At 40.8% G+C, this 24,677-nt stretch overlaps 1 protein-coding gene across 2 annotated transcripts in view; it reads left to right on the forward strand.

Annotated features, from left to right (window-relative positions):
• The window catches only part of LOC146835046 (voltage-gated potassium channel KCNC1-like), a 129,005-nt gene extending 109,302 nt beyond the window's left edge, over window positions 1-19,703 (forward strand). For both annotated transcript variants that reach the window (XM_085602708.1, XM_085602710.1), the window contains exon 3: window positions 17,049-19,703. In XM_085602708.1, coding sequence (XP_085458834.1) covers window positions 17,049-17,867 — 819 coding nt within the window. In that variant the 3' untranslated portion in view covers window positions 17,868-19,703. The remainder of the gene's footprint in view (window positions 1-17,048) is intronic.
• The last annotated feature ends 4,974 nt before the right edge of the window (window positions 19,704-24,677 follow it).

The following is a 24,677-nucleotide window of genomic DNA, read 5'->3' on the forward strand; positions in this document are numbered from 1 at the left end:
ACACTGAAAATGGTAATTGCTAAGTAAATACAAAACGTGTCATCAAAGGAGCTCAAGTGTTTACTTTTGATTGCGCATTCATTCCGCCTCGCGCTTGACTGCTCGAGCCACTCAGACAAACGTTGTTCACGCTTCACGAATTAAGGCGCGTTGCTTCACGCTCGAGTCAACATTGAGCCACCGCTTCGAGTCAACATTGAGCTAGCATAATGTTCGTGTGCATTTAAACATTTTTAACAACAAGAGTGTTTACAAGAGGAAGAAAAGGTTAAATACCGTGTTTTGTCTTTGCCTTTCCTGGAACAGTTACTCTATGCTCCAAACATTGCAGAGTGCAAAAACACGAACAGAAAAAAAGGACTATTAGTGCAATAAACACTGTGGAAGGACCAATCTTCATAATAGACTGTGGAAAACACGAGTTACTACATGAAAAGGATTGGAAAATCTGAAATTACAATCGAAAACATCAATAACAATAACAATATTTCAACTCTATATCTAAGTTATTATTTTAATTCATTATTTTAGATTATTGTTTTAAAATTAACTTATTTATTTGCAGGAAATATGTCAGATCAATCCATGTCATCTCCACCTCCTTTTTTAGTGTCTCCAGGAGAACCATCTATACCATGGCTACAATGGAAAAAATTATTTGTAACTTATCTCTTAGCTATTGGGGGAGACAAATATGGTCCTGTTAGACGACAAGCAATTCTTTTGCATCATTTAGGGGTAGAAGGTAGAAGAATTTATGAAGAAATTCCAGAAATATCTTTAGGTATGGGAGATGGCCAACCTTCTAATATTTATGATATGTCCCTACAAATGTTAGAATTGCACTTTAAACCAAAAACGAATGTTGTACTTGAACGTCATAAATTTTTTACTAGAAACCAAAAAGATGGTGAGGATATAAAATCGTACGTATCAACCTTGAGAGGGTTAGCAGTAACATGTAGATTTGAGCAGTTGAACGATTCTTTAATTAGAGATCAATTAGTACGATGTGTAAATAACAAAAAGATAAGAGAAAAATTGTTAACAAAAGAATATAGTTTAGATGAAACTATTGGGATTGCAAAGGCAATGGAGCATACAGATATTTGGATAAAAGAAATGGATAAACCTCTTAATGACTTCAAACAAGAAAAAGTAGAGCTTGTTGAGAAAAAAAGTGACAACAAAACTGATGCGAAGAAAAATCCTGACAATAAGCTGTTACCTTTCCAATCGTCTAGAACAAGTTATCAACCAAGAGATATTAAATGCTTTAGATGTGGTGCTCCAGGGCATATAGCTACTAGCCTTAACTGCGCTGCAAGAGGGACATTGTGCAGAAATTGTGGTAAGAGGGGACACTTCTCTAAGATGTGTAGAACGAAGGGTATTGGGAAAAATAGGGTTCAAGAAGTAGAAGATGTTTGTGAATATGTGGATGATATTTTTCTAATGATTGACGTTATTCATGAAGAACCTCAGGTAAATGACATCAAGGAACTGTCTCAAGCTGATGTGAAAATGGAAAGTACAGATAAGTTGGAAAAGCCACATTGTAATGTCACACTTGATGGGAAAGAAGTTAGATTATTAGCTGACTCAGGGAGTTTGTATACTCTTCTGTCAAAAAATTCCTTTGAGAGAAATTGGTCTAAGGGCCATAGTCCAACAATGGATAAGTCTGATATCCGTGCAGTAGGGTATGCTGGGAAAAGGATAGAAATTCTTGGAGTGTGTTGGATGACTTTAAGATTCAAAAGTGAGGCGGTCAAGGGTAGGATCTATATTACCGACTTTGGGTCAGACCTCTTGGGATGGAGACACCAAAAAGACTTGAATATTGTCATTGACCCCAATGCCAAAGAACCTGTTATGGTCTTAGAAAAGGCAAATGTACAAGATATATCTGACAATGAGAGATTATTTGATAAATATCCTAATGTGTTTTCTTCCAAATTAGGATTATTAAAGGGATTTTCACACAAGATCATCTTAAAAGACAATGCAAAGGCTGTTGTCCACAAAGTACGGAATGTACCCAATTTAATGCTAGAACCTTTACGCCAAGAAATTGACAATTTATTGAATCAAGGAATTATTGAGCCGATAGAGGCCTCTGAATGGTTGGCTCCAATTGTAATCGCGCCAAAGGATGGTAAAAAAATTCGCCTTTGTATTGACTTGCGCGATCTAAACAAGAACATTTGGGTTGATAGAGAACCTCTACCTAATATATCTGAGATGCTATCAACTATGGGGAAGGGACAAGTTTTTAGTGTTTTAGATATGTCGGCAGCATACCATCAAATTAGTTTGCATGAAGGATCTAGACATTTGACTTCGTTTGCCACGCCTTTAGGTGCATTTAGATACAAAAGGATGCCGTTTGGACTAGCATCGGCTTCGGCTGTTTTTCAGAGGGCAATGAAGACTATTTTTGGGGACATGAGGAAGGTCTGGTGCTTTCAAGATGACATCTTGATTGCTGGGGAAGATCATTCTGATCATGATAGGATATTTGAAGAGGTGATGAGGAGACTTGAGAAATATAATTTGACCATAAAAAAAGAGAAGTGTCAGTTGAGAAAGAATGTAGTTGACTATTTGGGACACGAAGTAAGTGCAAAAGGTATAAAACCAAAGAAAAACATTGTTAAGGCTGTGACTTTAGCACCGGAACCAAAGAGTAAAGATGAACTAAGATCTTTCTTAGGACTTGCAGAGTATTGTTCAAAATATGTAAGTAATTTTGCAGAGACTGTTGAGGCCTTAAGGGAAATTATGAAGAAGGGTGTCCCGTTTGAGTGGTCAGAGAAGTGCAAAACAAGCTTTGAACTTATAAAAAAGAAAATTTCTGAGGCACCCACATTAGGACGGTTCGAGGTTGATGGGAGAACTATTTTAACCACAGATGCTAGTGGTGTTGGCATTGGTGCAGTGTTGTCGCAAATAATTAGAGGTGAGGAAAAAATTGTTGGGTTTGCGAGTAGGAGATTGCAAGGTGCAGAAAGGTCATATTCTGTAATAGAGAGGGAAGCCTTAGCGTGTTGCTGGGCCATGTGCCACTTTAAATTTTATTTATGGGGTCTTCCATTCAAAGTCCGAACTGACCATAAGCCCTTACTGTACATTTTTAAAGGGGGAAAAGGATTGGAAGGAAGTGTAACACCAAGGATTTCTAGATGGTTACTATCTGTTATGGAATTCAATTATGATGTGGAATATGTCAAGGGGGAGAGAAATTTGGTTGCAGACTGTTTGTCGAGAATGCCTTTGGAGGAGAATTCTGAGGAAGTGTGTGGTGATATAAATGGGGATATCTGTAGTAATGTAGGAGTGTGTGCTTTGTTGTCTGAAGATTGGGAGAAAGCAATGAAGAATGACTCAGTGTTAGAAAAGGTGAAGACAAGAATTGTTAGGGGTTGGCATTTGGATGATTGCAAGGATCCTGATTTGACAGAGTTTTTCAAAGTTAAAGAAGAATTAAGTCTTGGTGGTGATAACGTTATGAGAAGGTGGCAGATCGTACCTCCGAAAGAAGTAAGGAAGCAGATTTTGGAAATAATTCATGAGGGTCACCCAGGTCAAGGAATGTCTAAAAGAAGGATTAGAGAATCATTCTGGTGGCCGGGAATTGATAGCGATGTCGAGGCTTTAGTAAAAGATTGTCAGTTTTGCCAGAATAGTGATAAATCAAAAATTGTACGTCAACCTCCTCTAGGATGTACCAAGTTTCCAACAAAACCTTGGGAGAAACTGTCCATGGATTTCATTGGTCCGGTTAATAAATTAGGAATGAGGGATAGGTTTATCCTAGTCCTAGTAGATTATCATTCCAAATGGTTTACGGTTCAAACTATGGGGGAAATCAGTACGGGCAATGTCATAAGGTTTCTTGAGAAGGTTTTCCTGGAAGAGGGATTACCAGGGAGTATTGTGACTGACAATGGAGTGCAGTTCACATCAAGAGAGATGGTGGACTATTTAAATAAGTTGGGAATTGTGCATGAGAGAGTGGCTTTATTCAGACCACAAGCGAATGGTTTAGTGGAAAGAACTAACCGAATAATTATGGATAACATACAGTTATCACTGGCTAATGGATTATCGTGGAAAGAAGAATTGAGAAAGATGGTGTGGATGCACAGAATTACTCCCCATTCTGGTACAGGAGTAGCTCCTTTTGTGTCACTTAAAGGAAGGGAGCCTGGGAAGAAGGAGTGTCCTGTATGGTTATGTAGGAAGGAAAAAATATGGGTTGACCGTGAGGAAATATCAAAAAAGGTGCAAGGGAATCAAGAAAAAATGAAAGGGATATATGATTTTAGGAAGGGTGTAAAACGTGTGTATGTCCAAAGTGGAGATTGGGTAGTAGTGCGGAGAAATGAGTGGGTCCGAAAAGGAGAAAGCAAATATCTTGGGCCTTTTCAAGTCAAAAGTGTGAGATCCAATGTTGTCGACTTAGAAGATGGTACAACTTGGAGTTTAGGAAATATTTGTAAAGTGTGTCAACCATAAACATGCTTGTATTTGTAATGAATTTAGGATATGTAAATAGGAATTTTAGTAAGGAATTTAAGTAATGTATTGTGTGCAACTTTAGATAAAATTTTGTAGACAAGTGTTGTATATAATCATTGCATATATATATATGTGTTTCAATATTATTTGTTGCAAAAAAGGGAGATATGTAGAGATACCTAGTGCTGATGTCACAGGTTGGTCACCTGGTTACGAGTAGAATGCAAATGAGAGAGGATTCTAGTGGGAGCAGTTATTACAAGAAAGATAGAGTTGTTGGAGCTGTATTTGCTGGGATGCTGTGATATGAATAAATCTATACAAAATACAAGAAACCTTTGAAGGCACTTCATTTCACAGTCTTTAAATCCTGTAATGCTTGGATTTGAGACCGCTTGAGATTTTTCTCACTAGTTGGAATTTTGCCGTGTCTCATTTTCTTGAGGTCATTAAGGACACCCCTCTCAAACACTTCGATGGCATCACAATCAATATTAGGCAAAAATACAGATTTGGGTTTGAATTGACTACCTGGGTTGACATTCATATCAATTGCAAAATCATCTAAATTGGAACATTGGTCAGAAACATATTCTTCCATATTAGATATTGCATAAAGAACCTCAATATCGTCAACATTAAGATTGCTCAGGGGCATACTGACAGGTGTTGACACAGTTTTGTTATGTTTTGTTTCGAACCATTTTTTCAATTTTAACTTGCGTGAGAAGTAAAACAAATCAATTCGTGCTTGAACATAATTAAAATTAGAGGTAGGACAGAAGGACAAACCTAGGCCAAGGAGGTCTCTCTCATCTTCAGATAAAGAACGTCTTGAGAGGTTGATGACAGTCATAGTTGAACTTTCTTGCCCCTTGTCGTCATTCCCATCGGGCTTCCTGCATCTTTTCTTCCTCCTCTGTTTTGCCTGTTTGTTCCTCTGGTTTTTCCTCTGCCGCCTCGCCCTCTGCCTCTCTGACCAGTTTGGTCTTGATATTGCTCTGTCCGTCCCTGGTTTAGCATTTGGAACTGGGCTAAAAAATTCGACTTTTTTGGTAGGTCTTGACTGGCCAGACTTGCAGCTACTGATAGAGGAATGTCCGATAAACTGCCATCTGACACATCACTCTCTATAATATCCACCGCTGCAGAAGTAGTCGGCAATGGCATAGATACTGCTCCACTAGTGTCAAATAGGTGGTCATACTTTTTGTGGAAAGTTAGAGTCCGGCCTGACTGGTAATCTTTGAAGTCTCTTAGAAACTTCCGCTGTTTTTTAGCCGTAATCTCCTCCTCTAGCTTATCCATTCGTAGTAGTAGGGATTTAATGAAAGTCTCCAAAGTTTCTTTCGCCACCATTTTTTCAAGTTGAGCAGTCACCTGTTCTATTTCTGCCAGTAATTTACAACGATCTTTTAGTGCAAATTTAACTAGAATGCGCATCATTGTTAGAGAGCAAGCAGCAGAGTTGTTGGACCATTCCTCCAACATTTCTGGGTCCGGATCCTCATATGTCGGAATGGTAAAAATACGTAGTCCCCGAGGCACTCGGGCTACGTCTATATATCTCTGTAGAGACTCTGCTTCCCACCATTTGGAAAGTTCCTTTTTGTAAAGTTTTTCCAATTGAGCATAAAGTTGCTGGACTTTGATTTCTTCCGTAATGGCAGTGGCTGGACTGATCGTATCACCACTGACATCGCTTTGTGCAAAGAAGAGTCTGTTTGCCGTTACTTTGCGTTTGGCTTCTAAGGCAGCCGCCATATCACCAATTTGTACTTGCTCCAAATATCCCCCGCTGCCAAAATGAAACCAAGTAAGTTCCAATTGTCGGGTCAGCTCCCTTCTCGTCAACACCTCAATGCGTAATGAACGCAGTAATCCCAACAACCAAGACGAATCAGAGACTCCAGCCACGAAGCTGTTCGTAAGCGAACAGCGCCTCGGTAGCAATGAGAAACCAATGTCGAGGTAAGATGAGACCACTCGAACTCTTAAGATAGAAGAAAGAGTTGTATACAATGCCGTGCTTACTCACCACGCCTACAGTTCAAAGCGTGGCGTTCCGGAGACAAAAACAATGTCCTCCTACTGACAAGATCCACGTAGATCAGCACAAGTGGCAAGGTAGATGGACGAGGTCAGCCTTCCTTCTTGTTTAATCAAAAAACCTGTCCCGATAAAGACGAAGGCTGTCTGCTGGGCGGTCCGTGTGGGGGTAATCGGCAACCCCAATTATGCAACACCATACACTTCTCCTCCAGGAAGTATACACGGACGCCAGGGATATTTGCAGTTATCAAATTGGTTTAATGGACTGCACAAACAACGCGTTTCAGCTTTCGCCTTGTTCACGTTACAATGACGTTTTTTTTGTATAAAGTTAAATACAGTTCCTGTGCACAGAAATAAACAAAATAAACAACAGACTCTTAGCACCAGAGAATGTGTAGAGTGGCAAATAGGTAAACTTGGCGGCCATCTTAGCCTAGTGCAGAAGATCAAACAAAGGGTATCAGTTACCCAGTAGCATTTCCAAAATAACACTTCATGTTTAAAAAGTAATACTCAAATTTTGTAAATAAACATATCCACTACCGATTTACAACGTGATTGAGAACGCAATGTCATGTTATATAACATAAAGACGTATATTCAGCCCTAGTGGGCGTGCTTTCATAAATGATTTATAATGAAATGTAAACAATCACTAAATTAAATAATTTCGTAAAGGATATGCAAACAATCACGCCCCAGTGGGCATACTGAAAGAGTAAATTGATGCTTGAGATATACATCGAAGTTCTGCAGTACCACAGCATAATTCAATATCATTCTCTGAAAACGAAAAATAAAAGTTTTAGTACATTACAAAAGGAAAAAACACAGTAAATACATGATCGCAATTCCATATTCTATTTGTGTAAGTGTACCGAAAGTTCTTCACTGGAATTCAATCCTCTAGGGAACATTGTATCGAAATCTACGATGTATCTAGATTCCAATTGTCTCAGATGGAGCAATTTATTGCCCCCACGTACAGTGTCAGTCACAGCATCAATCACCACCATTTTTATTACATATATATATGTATATATATATTCACTGAAAAAACCATAGGTTTCACACATGTTATAGTTAGCTGGACATTTTACTGATAAAAAACCAATGAAATTCCCCCGTTATAGTTACTGTAGGCAACTATAACTCACGCGACCGCAATCCTCTGCTGATGCTAATACTGTATTTAGACACTTATTTGCCCATGTCTTCTTCCATTAAATTTTAGCTATACATATATTACAAATATTTTTTTTTCATAAAGACACATATGTCATCAGCAGAGGATTACGGTCGCGTGAGTTATAGTTGCCTACAGTAACTATAACGGGGGAATTTCATTGGTTTTTTATCAGTAAAATGTCCAGCTAACTATAACATGTGTGAAACCTATGGTTTTTTCAGTGAATTTGTACGGTTTTTTAAATGCTAAGTTACTTTACGCCATTTGTGGCGTGCGCGCCCACTTAACGCATTTCGTTCCATGCGCGCACGGTGCGCTTCGCGCACCGTGCGCGCACAGTGAGCATGCGGTGCGCTTCGCGCACCGCGTGCCCACATTACGCTAGATGGGCCATGAACGCACGATGCGCTTCGCGCACCGTGCGCACATGGAGGACATATGAAGAGCAAACTCTTAAATCTGCTTTTCATTTTTTTATTTTTATTTTTTTTACCGTACGCTTACCGTAAGCTTACGGTACGCGTACCCCGTGATTTTTTTTAAAATCAATAAATGTTTTTTTTGTACTTTTCTGTCCTTCTTTGACCCCCTTACAAATGTTAGGGGGTCTGTAACTCTCCTCATTGCCCCCTTTCCTTGTTTTCTCTGTTTTTTTTCTGAGTGAAACACACAAAATGGCGGCCGCCGCTTCCTGGTTTCGGCCGATTCGAATGTTTACTAAGATCTATGGGCCAATCAGAATCTCCTTCGCGCACGCCATGTTTCTTCCGTACGCTTACCGTAAGCTTACCGTACGCGTACCCCGTGATTTTTTTTAAAAATCAATAAATGTTTGTTTTGTACTTTACAGTCCTTCTTTGACCCCCTCACAAATGTAAGGGGGTCTGTAACTCTCCTCATTGCCCCCTTTTCTTGTTTTCACTCTTTTTTTTTCAGAGTGAAACACAGAAAATGGCGGCCGCCGCTTCCTGGTTTCGGCCGATTCGAATGTTTACTAAGATCTAAGAGCCAATCAGAATCGCGCTCGCGCACGCCACCGTACGCTTACCGTAAGCGTACGGTAAGCGTACCGTAAGCGGGCTCAGATATATATATTGATTTAAAGGCTATTTTCTCAGAATCTACTGAACAGATTTACACCAAACCTACAAAAGGCACTTCCTTGACCTAGGGACTACCTCTCTGCCAAATTTTGAGTAATTCTGTTCAGCCGTTCGGGCTGTAGCTCGTTCTAAAGGTCCTATGGAAAAATGCATGGGAAAAACGTGTTTTGGGACCCCCCTTTTATCTCAGCCCCCGCTTGACGGATCCCCCCGAGACTTTCAGGGTAGGAGCGGAGCGTAGCGCCCCACCTATTTTGAGAAATTCGCGAGGATTCGTCGACCGGCGCCAAAGTTATTCAAAATAGAATGTTGAGGTTTTCCTATGGAAACGTGGTCCTAACTATAACTACCTACTGGCGACCGCCAGTAGGTAATATATATATATGTATATATATATATTTTTTAATGCTACTTGTATTATTCCAGAAATAACTCACCTAGATGATGTCACTGGCTTGGATTAGAAAAATAAGAACATAACAAGGGATAAAGGTATTAAGCGGCTACTACAATTTTTTATTTTATTTTATTAAAATAAAAAATAAAACTTCATGCTGGTGTAACTTTTTTACCATGCTTGTGATTTGTTCTTCAAAATTGTGTTACATCAATACAAACAAACAAAAAGTCACAAAATATTTTTTGGGTTTTGAAGTTTTTTTTATCCATATAGGACAACTCCTATCAAAAGAAAGACATCTGGAAGGCCATAGAGAAGAAAGTGCAAACCCTGGGGTTCTACAAATGGCATAAAATTGGTGGATGATGATGTATTTTGTATATAAATTTGTTGAAAATTATACCAATACCTTTCTGATCCCTACAAAAGGATTGTTTTGAGCAGACACATGACTGTCTAAAATAAATCATACATGATGTTGTTTGATGTTGTAAGGGACAGTTGTACCAAACAGGCCAAAATGTATAATTGTGTCTGGTGTGATGCTCCGTTACAGTTGGGAAGGATGTTACGTTAGTCCTACTACAGGTGATAGCATAAAATGCACTTATGATACAGTGGATGTTCCAAACATCACATTAGTGAGTTGGTATTATAAATAAACAATAGTGAGCATGTGAGCCAAAATGACGCGATACATAAGTATAAATGGCTACATTTTTCATTAAAAACATATTACAAAAATTTAGGCATAAATGTTTGAAAAAAGACAGGAATGTGAAAACATTGGTGACAGAGTAATACATACCCCAAAACATTAATTTTATGTCCTTTGTTATGCCCAAATGATTAATCAATAATGAACAGAAAGCGATTCGTTAATAGGGACTTTTGAAGATGGAATGTTCCATCACATATATGTTGGAGTATCCCATCTGAAAAAATCCGGCACAAAAAATGACTCTGTGAAATTGTTGAAATGCATCAAGGTTTCATCTTTTTCATATTGTGATTTGCATTTTTATTTTTAAAACGTTAACTAAAAAAGTGTCTTTAAAATGTACTGTAATGTTGAACCAATTTTTGCCTAAAATGAAAGCTAGGATATTTAAAAAATATTTTCACAATGGTATAAACAAAGTAAAAATACCTTAAGATATTTTGGAGTCAAATATAAAAATGTTTTGCTCTGTACTAAGGTGGATTAGAAATGTATTAAGTCCTATGTATGTACCTATACTTTAGAAGTAATGTTAAACAGCATAAGTATATACATAACATTTGAAAAATACTTAAGTTACTTGAGTAAGTGTTACCATTGTGAAGTGCCCAAACAAAAGAAACAGGCTTTCAGTTTATACAAATATTGGTACATAATTCCAGTAAATATTAAGACATCTTAATGCATATATTTTTTTTTAAATATATATATGTTTTTTAATAAAAATAAATCAGCTTTTTTTGGGATATTTGCTATATATAGATTTTTGTGACATAAGATCACTGTTCAAAACAACCAATTAGAACCATTCAGATTTGTTAAACAGTTCCTGGATAGAATTGAAAATGGTTAAGAGAAGTTATCAAAAATAAGATAACTGCAATAATGGGAAATTACAAAACTGTGACCAAATTGTTTCTGAAGATATTCCCTACATGCATGAGATAATGATAATATTAAACCAAACTTTGAAAGCCTTGAATCAGGTGGAATATGAAAATTTGGAAAATGTTTTGTGAAAAAAGTTTGTGATCAGTTATATTTACACGGATACATTAAAACTATTATATGGGTCTTATCGGCATCTTCAAGAAAGAAGAAGGAGACATTGGCCACGGAGGCGAAAAAGCAGCTGGCCACTGTGTTTCGGGTGGTGAGACAACAGACACCGATGGACACTGTGGCATGGATGGTGAGGGAACTGAAACAGAGGCCACCTCCTCGTCATCATCTTCTGAGGCTTCCACAAGTTCCAGTACCTAGTGGTGTGTAATCTACAGGAACAGTACCAACTGCCTCCTTGTCGGCCACCTAGAGACCCATCTCCAACCTCCCTCTTGCACAACCCCCAGTTGGCCAAACTCAACCCCCAAAAAGGGCTGGGTTCTCCTTCGCCACAGGCACCTCACCATCTGCCCCTGTCACCCAGGCTGCGCTGAGTGAGGAGGTTATTGACCTCTTATGCAGCATCTCTGTAGGCCAGACTGCAATAGTGAATGGTATCCAAGGCCTTAGGTGTCAAATACAACATATGGTCACATTTGCATGGCTCCACCGCCCTTCTAGACAACCTCGCCAACATCGGACTGAAACAGCTCGTCACCACCCTTACCCACAAGGCAGGACACACCCTAGACCCCATCTTCGCAGGAGGGACCAACACTCGCTTTAGCCACACCACACAGCTCCTCTGGATGGACCACCACTGCGTACACTTCTCTATCAACAAGGCCACCAGTCACAAACCCACTCCATGCCCACCATGAAAGAACTGGAGCAAGGTCACAGCTTCACTCTCAACCACGATCCCCCTCCCCCTCGACAGATGCCAACTCTGCATCCAAAGAACTACACGGGTGGATCACCAACTGCGCAGACAAGCTCGCCCCCTTCTTCAACCCCAACAGACAGCGCCTAATGAAGGCCACCTGGTTCACCACCGACCTCCAAGAATCCAGACGCACCTACAGACGTCTCAAAAAACGATGGAGGAAGAGCAAAACCACTTAAGACCAGACCACCTACAAGATCGCCATGACAGCAACTCAAAGGAACTCTTCAGCATCATCCAGCAATTCAGCAACCCCCAGCGAAGCCATTGATGTCACACCCTCCCAGGACCTCTGCAACAATCCTGTCTCCTGAAGATACTGCCACGACCATGAAGAGCACTCACTCAGGGGCCCCTACAGACCCCTGCCAGCTGCACAGGGATGTATGACATTACAACGCATGCTTTTACAACGCATGCTGTTACAACGAAAGTTTTACAACGCATGCGATGTTACAACGCATGCTTTTACAACGCAAGTCTTTACATCGACATACACTAGATGGCGTGCTGACATTAGAAATGTGTAATTTACTATTCTAACTCCAGTCCACGTTGCAGTAGGGAAGGTGTTTGGATAGTAAACTACACTTTTTCTAATGTTAGCACGCCATCTAGTGCAAGTCGATGTAAAGACTTGCGTTGTAAAAGCATGCGTTGTAACATCGCATGCGTTGTAAAAGTTTCGTTGTAATAGTAGTGCGGTGTAAAAGTTGCGTTGTAAAGGTTGTTCCCCGCTGCACAGTTTCCACACAGCAGCCGCCGCAATAGCACCCGAGCTACGACGCACCATCAACACCGCCTTTGAATCCAGCACATTCCCCGACGACTGGAAACGCGCAGAAGTTAAGCTTCTCCTCAAGAAAACCTCTGCAGACCTGACGGACCTGAAAAACTATTGAACCATCTCTCTCCTACCCTTTGCGGGCAAAATCATAGTGAAGATCTTCAGTGCCCAGCTGAAAAACGTCATTGAACAGCACGCCATCCTTGACTCTTCCCAAACCGGGTTCGCAGCAACAACAGCACTGAGACCGCCCTCCTCGCTGCCACAGATGACATCCGCACACTCCGCAACCAAGGATGCGCCGCGGCTCTCATCATACTAGACCCCCAGAAACCTTCGACACCATCTCCCACCGCACTCTCACAGCCAGATTCCACAACGCTGGCATACAGGGCTGCACTCCATCCACGCCGGCAGAACCCAAAAGATCAGACTCCCGCCCTTCCTCTCCGAACCCACAGAGATCAACTGCATAGTACCCCAAGGATCATCGCTCAGTCCCACGCTCTTCAACATCTACATGGCCCCCTCGCCACCATCATCAGACAGCATGGACTCAGCATAGTATCCTACGCCGACAACACCCAGCTCATTCTCTCCCTCATGAAGGAACACAAAGCCACAATATTCAGCTTCCAAGAAGGAATGAAGCATTGCATCCTGGATGAGCAGCAGCTGTCTGAAGCTCAACTCGGAGAAGACAGAAGTTCTCGTCCTCAGACCCACTCCCTCAGCTTGGGACAACACCTGGTGGCCCACCGCCCTCGGCAACCCCCAACCCACACGGACCACTCCCAGAAACCCGGCATCATACTCGACTCCTACCTCACCATGACCCATCGTTGCATCGCCTCCACCTGCTAAAACAACCTCCGCATCCATCGCAAGACCTTCAAAGGAACCCCCCGAATCCAGAAAGACCGTCACCCATACACTCATAACAGGCAGACTGGACTACGGAAACACCCTCTATGCTGGAATCAACAAATCCCTGCTACGCAAACTCCAGACCATCCAGAGCACTGTGGCCAGACTCGTCCTCGGCATCCCACGACATTATCACATTACCCAACGCCTGCGAGGCCTCCACTTGCTCCCCGTCGAGAAGAGAGTAACTTTCAAGCTACTCACCCACGCCTACAAATCCCTCCACAACACCAGACCCAAATACCTCAACGAAAGAGTCTTCTTCCACGTACCCAAGAGAAACCGCCACTCCGCCGACCACGCCCTTGCAGAAACCCCACACATCCGCATAACCAGAGTGGGTGGAAGAGCCTTCTCCCATGTCGCGGCAAAGGCCTAGAACAAGCTCCCAGTCAATATCAGACGCTCTTCGGCTTACTCAGAGCTGCACCCCTCCTACCCCCAGCGCCTTGAGACCCTCACGAGTGAGTAGCGCGATTCACAATTCCCTGATTGATTGATTTATTTCTGGTTGCCATTTACAGTTGAATGTCTGTCATGCAGAGATTGCCTGCAAAAATAGTCTCCTCACTCACTGCAGCCTTCCAACTAGCCCAACCATGTGCCCCAACTCAGGTACCTTCCTCTACCCCAATCCAAACTCCAACCCCAATCCCAAGCACACTCACATCTTTGCAGGCACTCACTCCAACAGACCCAAGCAGCACAATCACACACACACACAAAAGCACAGTCATACAAAGAAACACACAAACAACATACACACACAACTACCAGTACACCTACAAGTACCACAACCAACACCACACCCACAACTACCACGGCACCCATAGCACTACTACCACACCAACCACCTCAACAGCACACTCATCCAAACCACCACCCTCACACAAAAGCACACTTACATGCAAAACTCCAACTAAACCCAAACGCACACACTCACCAGAATACCAAACACCAGCCAAACCACACACATCCAAACATACACAACATACACCAGACCCACATGCAACTGTAAAAACATACAGACACATGCACCACAGCCACACCAACCACCTCAACAGCACACTTATCCAAACCAACACCCTCACAAAAAAGCACGCCTACACCCAAAACAACACCCGCCAAAACCAAATGCACACACTCACTCAAACACCAAACACCTGCCAAAAACACACATCCAAACATACACCAGACCCACATACAACTGTAAAACATACAGACACATGCACATCACCCACTCCAGCTCCCTTTACCTCCAAACCCCAATTCTCTCCCACCCCTGCACACACTCACTCAAACACCAAACACCTGCCAAAAACACACATCCAAACATACACCAGACCCACATACAACTGTAAAACATACAGACACATGCACATCACCCACTCCAGCTCCCTTTACCTCCAAACCCCAATCCTCTCCCACCCCTCCTACCTGTACCCCTCCTGAATAATTCACATCTTATCTGTCCCTAAACCCTATCAATACCAAATCCACCCCTCCCAAGAAAGATCCTAGAAGTGCCTCCTCTGTGCCCAAAGATGCTCTTCCTGAAGAGGTTACCCTTGGTAGTATGTATATGAGGCAAGCTTTGGACAACACTACAACAGCCTGTTGTGAAGGGAAAGTCTTTTTGTTGTTAAGCTTTTATGTTTTGCATTATATAAAATATGTATAAGAGAAGTATCTCATTTGTCAGTATAAGAAACGTGGACGATCGGGTTCATGGTGGAAAAAGGAGTGGGAAAAAGAAAAAAGGTAAGTGTATTCCTTATATCCCTTCGAAACTGCCAACTCTCGTGTGGCGGTTTACCCGCCACAGTTATGACAGCAGGAAGGCACATCAAAATTTACCTGGTGGAGAATGGGCTGAACTTCCTCTGACAGCCGCTTTTGTCTATGACGCCATTGATGCTGACAGAAAAATGTGGCAGAGACGGCTGCACAAGGACAGACTACCGTCCATAGACTCACCAATATCTAAATAGAGCGGGCAGACCGCTAAGATCTAAATCAGGCCCCAAGTCTTTTGTGATGATTTGTGGACCTTGTTTGATTAAAACCATCCCATTGGTTACATGGTACCCAAGTTAACCAAGTAAAATCTTTTCAATATCTTGGGTGTACTCTTCAGTGCAGCACTCAAATGGGATTATTTGCACAGGATTAGTCAGTTTGACAGATAAATTGAAGCCATTTTTAGATTTTCACATACATTGGGCTCAACACCTCTTAAAGAGATGATAGAAATTAATAAAAGCACATGCATCTCTGTCGCAAGTTATGGGGCTGTAGTTTGGTCCTACACTGATGAGAGGGAGTTACAACTTCTGGAGAAGGCTTTCTCAAGAAGGCTCTTTCCTGTGCCCAAATCCACGTCTACTTTTCTCTGTCATTCTGAGCTGGGTGTCACTTACCTGAAGAGCCTGATTATGCTTTGCCCCCTTGCTCTTTGGTTAGCTATCTGGAGAACACATGAAACATCACTCAATCGAAAGATTATTTCAGATTGCCTCTCACTGGACCATGGTGATAGTATCCTTGGAGATACATCAAAGAAGATTTTGAAAAGATAGGATTATGAGGTGCTTTCTCTTCACCAAACTGAGGCAAACTTTGTTCCAAGGAAATGTTGAAACAATTATTTCTTGAAAAGTGTGATGAGGCTAGGATCTCAACAGAGGTAAATAAATCAACTGTTAGCACCTATGCTCCCTTTACAACAATAAATATGATTGAACCGTACCTCAGCTGCGTAACCTATCTATAGTATAGATTCCTATTAACAAGGATTCATCTCCGTATTGTTGAAGTTATGGTAACCTTCACAGAAAAGGGGTTCTGGAAGATTAATTTGCCCCTTTGTCCTTGTGATAATATATCAGTCCAGTTAGCAATACATTACAATCTTTTTTTAGTAATTTTTGTAAGACACTGATATAACAGTGTTTATTACCCTTACTGCATACATATAATTTTAGCGATGATAGATTTGCTTTTAGCTGTCATAGATTTGACAATAATTCTCATCAACTTTAACATGTACTTCTGTTGCTGGTTTTATTCATCACTCAATGAGAGTAAGGAACTTGTTGAATACAACAGAAGGTGTTCCATGGATGTGTTGTACGTATCCTCTATGCTGTTAAGTTCAATGCATTTTATGATACTTCGATCCCTTATAAATCGTACACGCCTACTATGCTGCTATTGTGACTGCACTTGTTTTTATATTTATGTAATAGATTTCAATTATTTGTTTTGATCGTTTATCGCACATTTATTATATGTACATATTTATGTCTATTAGCCAAAATAAGTATATTGATTGACTGATTTCAATTAATTGAGACAATAACATTACTTGCTTATAAGTTACTTTTCAGGTGAAATATGTTTGAACATTGTTTAGCACAATTTTATAGTTTGAAGTGTCAGGAAATTATTTATTGGCCATATCAAAACTGAATAATGACACTTGTTCTTCATGATATGCTTCTCTTTGCAGTGTGTCACCCTGGTATCCCTGCTCTTCACTATTGGAGCCATTGTTGTGTTCTTCGAAGAGACAAAAGGCCAGTTCCTTTATGAAGCCAACTTCACACATACAGTGCAACCTGGCAATCCTAATATTATCATTAACATCTCTGAGGAGCTGGAGTTCTACCGCGCCACATATCTGCCTTATCTGGAGCTCATATGTGTCCTTTGGTTTATCGCTGAGTTCTGCTTACGCCTCGTCTTTTGCCCTGATAAGAAAAAGTTTCTATTAAATGTTCTGAACATTATGGATTTCATATCCCTTTTCCCGGTATTCATTGAGTTGTGTGCTGTGGGACGACCTTTGAAGGTATCCTTACTGTGGCTAGTTCTGGGTTTCATGCGTCTAACTTACATCATACGACTCATTCGATTTTTCAGGCTGCTAGAATCTGTATTGATCATTAGGGTCCTCTCCGGAACCTTCAGATCCCTTGTTCGGGAAATCCTTATTTTGATGCTTGTTTTGACCTTTGAAACACTCTTCTTTGCCACACTAATGTTCTATTCTGAGTTTCATACGGTGGAGTCTCACTTCTTTTATGAAAAATACTTTGGAGATATATATGCCGCCTGCTGGTGGGCAGTAGTGACACTGACCACTGTCGGCTATGGCGATATGTACCCAATAAGCACATTTGGCAAAGTCGTGGCAGCGTTAGCGGCAATGTCAGGCATTATGACAATTGTGATACCCATTCCAATATTAATTATAAAATTTCAGCACTACTACTCCATTGCCCTCGCCCACGAGAGGCTGAAAATCAGTCAAAAGAAGTACTCATAGTAATGCACTCAACCACTTGTGCTCTGGAATGGATTATGCGGATTGGAAAGTAGTGAAAGTGGCACATAGCACAAAAAGTAATGGGGAAATTGTTAGTGAATACAATTTATGTTTTATATTTACTAACAATTGTTTTAGAAAATATTTGACCCATATGCAACATTGGAAAAACCTGCACAGAAGTAAATAGAACAATCATTACTACTGCAATTAATAGTTTGGTAAGTGTGGGACTAGGCATAGCCAGGGCAATGGCATGTTTTACAAAGGTTTCTACAGATAGTCCTGTGTCAGTGTTTGCGCATCAGTTGCACAATAAGACAACACAAAACATTTTAATGGGCACAATATATTGTTGCAAATTGTATCGCCAAATATATGTCCACATGTAGTCCTTTACTCAACACCGAACTCAAGATGCGATTCTGCATTCTGAGCTGGGCACTTCTGGAGATTCTTCTTCACAGATTGGACCACGTCAGCAATGGCCCGGAATCAGCCCAGACTAGATGCAGGATAGTAAAGAGAGCCTAAATAAGGGATGATGACCAGCACTAGTTGTTCAATGTATTTCTTTCAAATATATTCCTTGTCTCTGGCATAAGGTAAAGACGAAATTGTCCACACTCATGGCCCCTGAAAATCTCCTAGTCTATAGTATCTCCCACACCTCATTGCCATTCTTTGGTGTACAAGTCACACCTCTTGACTTTGACCTTTTGAATTCTCAAAGCACCTTTTAAATCACTAATCATTTGCCTCCCAGGACGCAAAGTGTAATTTTACCTTGATCACCTTCTTTTGTTGACTGATGGGTCCTCGTTACAAGGTGTTGGGTTGGGAAACATCGTTTACAACGCGGGGATTACATCGCGATGCCATTACATCATGGTTTTTACAACGCAAGTCGTTACACCGACTTGCGCTAGATGGCGCTCTAGGACAAGGAATAGTATAATTTACTATCCAACACCTTCCCTACTGTACGTAGACTGGAGTTGGAATAGTAAATTATACTACTCCTAAGTCCTATTCCTTGTCCTAGAGCGCCATCTAGCGCAAGTCGTTGTAACGACTTGCGTTGTCAAAACCGCGATGTAGTGTACCGCGATGTAAATGTATGCGTTGTAACTTCATACATCCGTTGGGTTAAATGATGATGTAACCACACCCAGGAATAAGAATAATGTGGTAATTTGACAGGGATGTTATTGCCTCACCTGGGTGCTTTGATCACATTCCCCCCATATTTGCCATCCTAAAGTGGCTTCCAGTCGAAGCATGATGCATCTTCAAAATTGTGTGCATTACCCACAAAGCAATGCATTTTAGTTCTCCGAAATACCTGGCTTGGAAACTTACCTGATGAGATGGCCAGTGCCCTCTATGCTGCTGGGACTCGCTGCTACAAGGGATGCCTCAACTTAAAAAGGAAAAATCTTCTACACACTCGTTCACCAGAAACACTTCCAAAACATGGAGCTCCCTTCCATCAAAAGTCACAAAACACCTGCTGCCCCATTCCTCGTGCAGCTTATCCTTGAACTGAATCAACAATCCCAGCCAGTATGACTTAAAACACAGACTCTGCCAAAGCTGTTCAGCTCAACAAAGAACAAAGGCAAAGGTGAAGTGGCCTTGCTAACCTATCACCTGGTGGGAAGAACTGACTCTTTATGTACATTATGTAATCAACATACAATCTGTTTTACCTAACGTTCTCTGTAATCAACATTGTAAGATGGATGTTTGTGTGTCACTGTACAGTTCCCGGGTCATGTACGTGATTAATAAAGTTCTCAATAAACAAACAAATAAAGCAAGAGTTTTCACCAATGGGCGTGGGAATCCTTGTTGGTGTCCGATTTATGTGAGTGTTTTGCATATTCGCGACATTTTCCGCAGGCCTATTCCTCCAAGTTTTCACTAGCAAAAATGGGTACATGGAATTACAACTCATTATTTCCTTCAAACACATGCTGAACAAAAGTATTTTTAAAAAGAGCATCTATCTAGCAAATAATGACTGGAAACAGCAGAAAGCATATGAGTCAATGTACCCCCGACCATAAGAAGGGTCTGGATACTGTCTGGGGCATTGAGCGCACACCCACAGACTGTAACCCAGACCGGAGGGCCAAAAGGCATGTGACAGTGGAAGGTAGGAAATCACACTACTTGTAGAACCGCAAAGGTTTTAATTCAAAAAGGACAGCATGCTACTGTAATATGTCGGGTATTGTCTGTTTTCTGAAGGTCTTTTTAGGATTAACGAGGTAAAACGTCAAGACAGATATAAGTAACAGGTAATGTAAAGCCCCACAAGGAAATGGTACAAACACCCTGCTCAACCCAGATCTTCCACAGCTTTGCCAATTCTCCTGACCATTCACATGATGAAACCGAAAACTCAGGCAGCAAAGATGTAGTTGCACGCTAGGCACCCATATCATATAGGAGGAGACAGTAAAATACTTCCTTTGCACTACACAACATGAACACATAATACTACACTTCTCCTCTCTTGTACTTTTGTACTCTTGCAAGGTCTACACATCACCACAACATTGGAACCTGCACTTCTACCAGCTTAAATTTAACAACAAAATACACATGGCACAATACCACACTTTTCCGTCCTGTAACACAATCATAAATGTCATCACCACATCCACTGGCATAACAATTCTCCTTCCATAAATCTAAAAACAAAAAATACATTCCACACCACCACAATTCTGCTTCCAATAACAACAATGTTCACCTCTTCATCTTAAAACAAAACAACATCAAAGGGTAGAAACCTAGTTCCAGACATGGACCATGCACCCTGAGCATGCACTCAAAGTTCATAGGACTGTAACCAGTCGATCTTCCACTTTGACACACACACACACACACACACATGTGCTTCTGACACATGTTCATTGGCCTGTCCCTCAGTCGACAGCCTCCTCCAACACTTTTACACCAGGCATACAATTGTTCACAAGGTTTTCCCTGGTGGAGCATGCATCTTAACACACACACATGAGCTACTGACATGCACACAGTTGTTGAGGGAGTTGTTCCCCAATCGAGAGCTCAACAAGAGTATTTATTGTTGAGGAAGTTAGTATCGGGTCGAGATTCTATCCTGATGCACAGTTGTTCATGATAGCCTAGTTACCACCCACATGACCACACTCCTCGTTCGAGTATACACCCCAGTTTATTTACTACAGGGACATTCCCTTTAGGTCTACAATACTTACAGAAAACGAGAAAAAGCATTTAAAGTTTGCTGACTTAACAGCATTTCACATTCCAGAATGCTATCACATCAAAAAAACATAAATATGTTAAAATGTCGCTATTGAGAGTGCCTTTTCTAATATGTCAATTCAAAGCTCTTCTTATGTCCCAGAAGGGATGTTAATTCCCCAAGGATTGTGTTGTTCCTCTGATCTAGTCAATAAAATTACAATGCAAGCTGTTAATCACACTAAACGTGATAATGAGAACAGGGCAAATAGTGTAGTAAAACCATGAAGGTTTATTTAAGGTTAAACTCATTATAAAAAGCAATTTGAATAGTTAGAGTCAGTCAATTAATCATTTATATCAAGAAATAGCATGAAGCTTAGGAAAAAAAGCAATAAATATTTAAACAGAACCAGACATAATTCAGTTCTAGTTAATAAATGAAAGTCATAAATCAAAAGTCAGACCAGTGAAGTGCTGCCTCCCTAAAAACATAGGAAGAATGAGCCCGCTACTCCAAGAAGGGTCTTCTTTTAGAAAATGTTATATAATGGAAGTCATACATTTAGTACAATTGCGCAAGAGTCACACGGTTTAGACCAAGCACATCAAAGAAGGAATAATACAATTTCTGAGTTCACATTCTCAGCATTATCCCACAGATTCACACAAAGCAGTTCCCATCCCTGGTGCCCTCCAGACACCTAAATTGTAAATACAAATGTTGTTACTTAATATACGAAGATGGGTTCTCATGAAGAATCACACTGTGGTCCCAATAGGTGAGGTCTTGAGAAAATTTACTCTCCGTGAAACATAGCTTTAAAGAAAAGAAATGCCATTCTGTACATGGGAAAGTGACATTACTTCTCAAAACATTGTTTACTAGTTGCATGTGCATGAATCCAGTGCACTGGGTGAGCTAGAAGTAAAAAGATGACTACATGTTGAAAGATGGCTGCATTCTGAAATCAAGGCCTGCACTGGCCAATGTTAGAATACATGCAGTTTCTTCAGCATAATATCTTTGTTAAAACAACGTGTTACTCATGTTGTGTTAATACAATTGAGCTTTTAATCATAAAGCCTCTTTCACTATCCCCACAAATTAAAAGCTGTTTGAAATATATTTAACCGTCAAGTTAACACCAAACAAAGGAAAGAATGCCAACATGAGAATAAGCAGTAGACAATACAACTGTTCGCTCTTCCCTTACTTTGTCTTGTAGAGATGTCTGTCATAGCATGTAAAATGTACCTGTAAAGGCTGGGTGGAAGAAGGCATGTCAAAGCTTAAAGAAATATGTGCATTATCTGAAAATTTCAGAATGCATGGTATAGATCAGATGAAATACCACCCCTAAGACGGACCACTAAAAATCAGCATGAGCAGAGAGGACAGACCCAATGACCTGGCATAGGTGAGAATGGTCATGCCACCTTGATGGGTACTCGAGTACTGATCAAAAGTGTAGTGACGCAGTAGGAAAGAAGGCACTCCAGCAGGATGGTTCACAGGTAAGTTTATATCTTCATATACAGGAGCAGCAACAACTGCTGCCAGCACGGAGGTCTCTCAGTTCTTTTAACCGCCTGTCTTAGGACCTTCACAACCTTCCATACTAGGATTTCACGCTCACCATTCCACCCGTATCCTGGCCCTCCCAGGTACCAAGATAGAGAACACAACACAGCTTCCCCCTTTGGCAGGAAATAAGACACACAATAATTCTTAAAACTAAATAAAACATAAAATAACTGAGAAAACAAATATATGTGAATATATGCAACTTACACATTCTGAGTTAAAAGGAAACAATAACAAATACATTCCCACAAATGGCACAAAAATGTAATACTTAACTTCTCCTTGGTATGCAATTCATTTCTAGGAGCATTTTCAAATTCACTTCGAACAATAACACCATCACAAATCAGCACCTCCATGAAAGCATTACTCTCATCCACACTCCTTGGAAGTTATTCAACATCATCCAACCAACGCACATGGGTCTTCTGCAAGCAGAAACCCTGCTTGCAGTCCAAATGTTCCCTCCTTGAATTTTCACAGCTTTATTATACATATGCACAACCTTGATATGATCTGAACATTTGGGTAACTCTTTTCCACATACAAACGGTGTTCTGATCCGAACCCAGTCACCCAGACAACTTTTAATACCCGAAGACCTCCCTCTGTCCTTATTCATACCATTTTTCCTTGATAGTTTTTTACACACTCCCTGATTTTCTTATAGTCAGTGCACATGTCTGACTCTCGGCTACACTCCTTCAACCACCACGGAGCCAACTTGGAACTTGGCTTCCTCCTACGTAGTAGTTCAAATGGTGAACACACTGCCATTGAATTTGACATATTGCGAGATGACAATAATGTAGCCTCCAAAGCTTTCCTCCAAGGTAAATTCCCTTATGGCCAACAGAATGGACTCTCTAATCAGTCTGACCATTATACTAAGGATAATAGTTGGCATTTCTCTTATATTTCACACCACACCTTGACAAGTAGTCTTTAAAAGCCTTACTGGCAAACTGGGGTCCATTGTCACAAACCAATTCTTCTAGTAGCCCTTAGCTGCAAACATCATCCTCTAAAAACTCAATGATGATTTCTGAAGTTCTTTTCTCGGTCATATTATATTCAGGCCATTTTGAAAAATAATCAGCCAGAGCAACGGCAAAAGCTTCTTTCTTGGGAACGGTAAAGAAAATACCCAAAATGTCCACACCCAATTTCCTCCATGATCCTGGTGCAAATTCAAACAGGAGAAGATTCAGTAACACACGGTTTCACAGTTTTGTAACTGTAGGTGCACAATCTACACCCTCTTACCAAATCCTCCACCATACCATCCACATCAGGCCACCAGTAAAATTCATGATAGTGTCTTTGGTGGCAGACATACCAATATACCAATATGTTCTTTATGCCCCTCCGGAAAAATCATCTTCCTTAATTCAAGTGGTGGCACAACTTTTTCACTGTGAAACAAACAGAATCCATCATACAATAAGTTCATTCATTACGTTAAAAAATACAGCTGTTTCCCCGCTCAACTTCCACTCATCTGACCAACCTTTATTCTTGCATTCACATACCGGAGTCATTTCATCATTCTCTCTTAGTAGATTCTCCCAGTCTTCCTTAGAAATCACTCCAACTTCATCACTTCCCAACCATTTATGTTCTCCATAGTATATGTCACTTCACAATTATCCCCTGTCTCATTATCAGATGATTACAGATGTAATGGTAACCGTGACAAAAAAATCAGTATGAACATTACATCTCCCCAGCAAATATTCAATCCTAAATTGATAAAATTGCAATTTTGCAGCCAATCGTGCCAGCCTAGCTGTCAATCACCTGCCCCCTTCTGAAGAAAGAACTTAAACTAGTGGTTGTGATCAGTTCTCATCCCAAACTGTGTTCCCCACAAAAACTGAAATGGTCTGCTGCCCATATGTATGCCATTAACTCTTTTTCTATTACTGAATAATTTCTTTCGGAATCCCTCAATGCTCGAGAAGCATATGACACTACAG

The sequence above is a fragment of the Triturus cristatus genome, chromosome 4_2 (genome assembly GCF_964204655.1).
Source record: "Triturus cristatus chromosome 4_2, aTriCri1.1, whole genome shotgun sequence".
Lineage (NCBI taxonomy): Eukaryota > Metazoa > Chordata > Amphibia > Caudata > Salamandridae > Triturus > Triturus cristatus.